We start from the raw sequence: 431 nt of genomic DNA, 5'->3' as shown, positions 1-431 counted from the left end.
TGTGCATGTGTGCGTGTAAAAGGACAGAGGAAAAGAAGGAGATCCTATTCTTTTATAAGTTGACCGATATCCATCACCTCACCATTACCTCAAAGCGGCTGTTGCTGGTGTCCATATGTCTGTGCTATTCTCGCCGACATCAAACGGTTGTGTTGTCAATTGCCACGCTTAATCTGGCACTGTGCCATTCATTAGCGCCTCTCAGGAGACAAAAGCCCCTTTGACACTGTAACTTGATGATGCCAGCTTATCAGGAGGAGCCGGAGAGCGTGGGCCCGTCCCTCTGCGATCGGGAGAGAGGGGCAGCAAGACGGGGTCCCGCATGCAGCCTCCTGCAGGTGCCTTGCAAGGAACTCCCCAAGTAACGTAGGCGTGTCTTTGCAGATGTCCGAGGGCAGGGGAATGTACGGCCTCGCGACGCCCTCTCTACC

At 54.1% G+C, this 431-nt stretch overlaps 1 protein-coding gene across 1 annotated transcript in view; it reads left to right on the top strand.

Moving 5' to 3' along the window:
* Positions 1-322: 322 nt before the first annotated feature.
* Positions 323-431, top strand: part of LOC119589301 (zinc finger protein 771-like) — a 7,456-nt gene continuing 7,347 nt past the window's right edge. The window contains exon 1 of the mRNA XM_037937924.1: positions 323-366. Coding sequence (XP_037793852.1) covers positions 323-366 — 44 coding nt within the window. The remainder of the gene's footprint in view (positions 367-431) is intronic.

Source organism: Penaeus monodon, chromosome 25 (genome assembly GCF_015228065.2).
Source record: "Penaeus monodon isolate SGIC_2016 chromosome 25, NSTDA_Pmon_1, whole genome shotgun sequence".
NCBI lineage: Eukaryota > Metazoa > Arthropoda > Malacostraca > Decapoda > Penaeidae > Penaeus > Penaeus monodon.
Note: the sequence above shows the minus strand (reverse complement) of the source record. Positions and strands in the feature narration are given on the sequence as shown.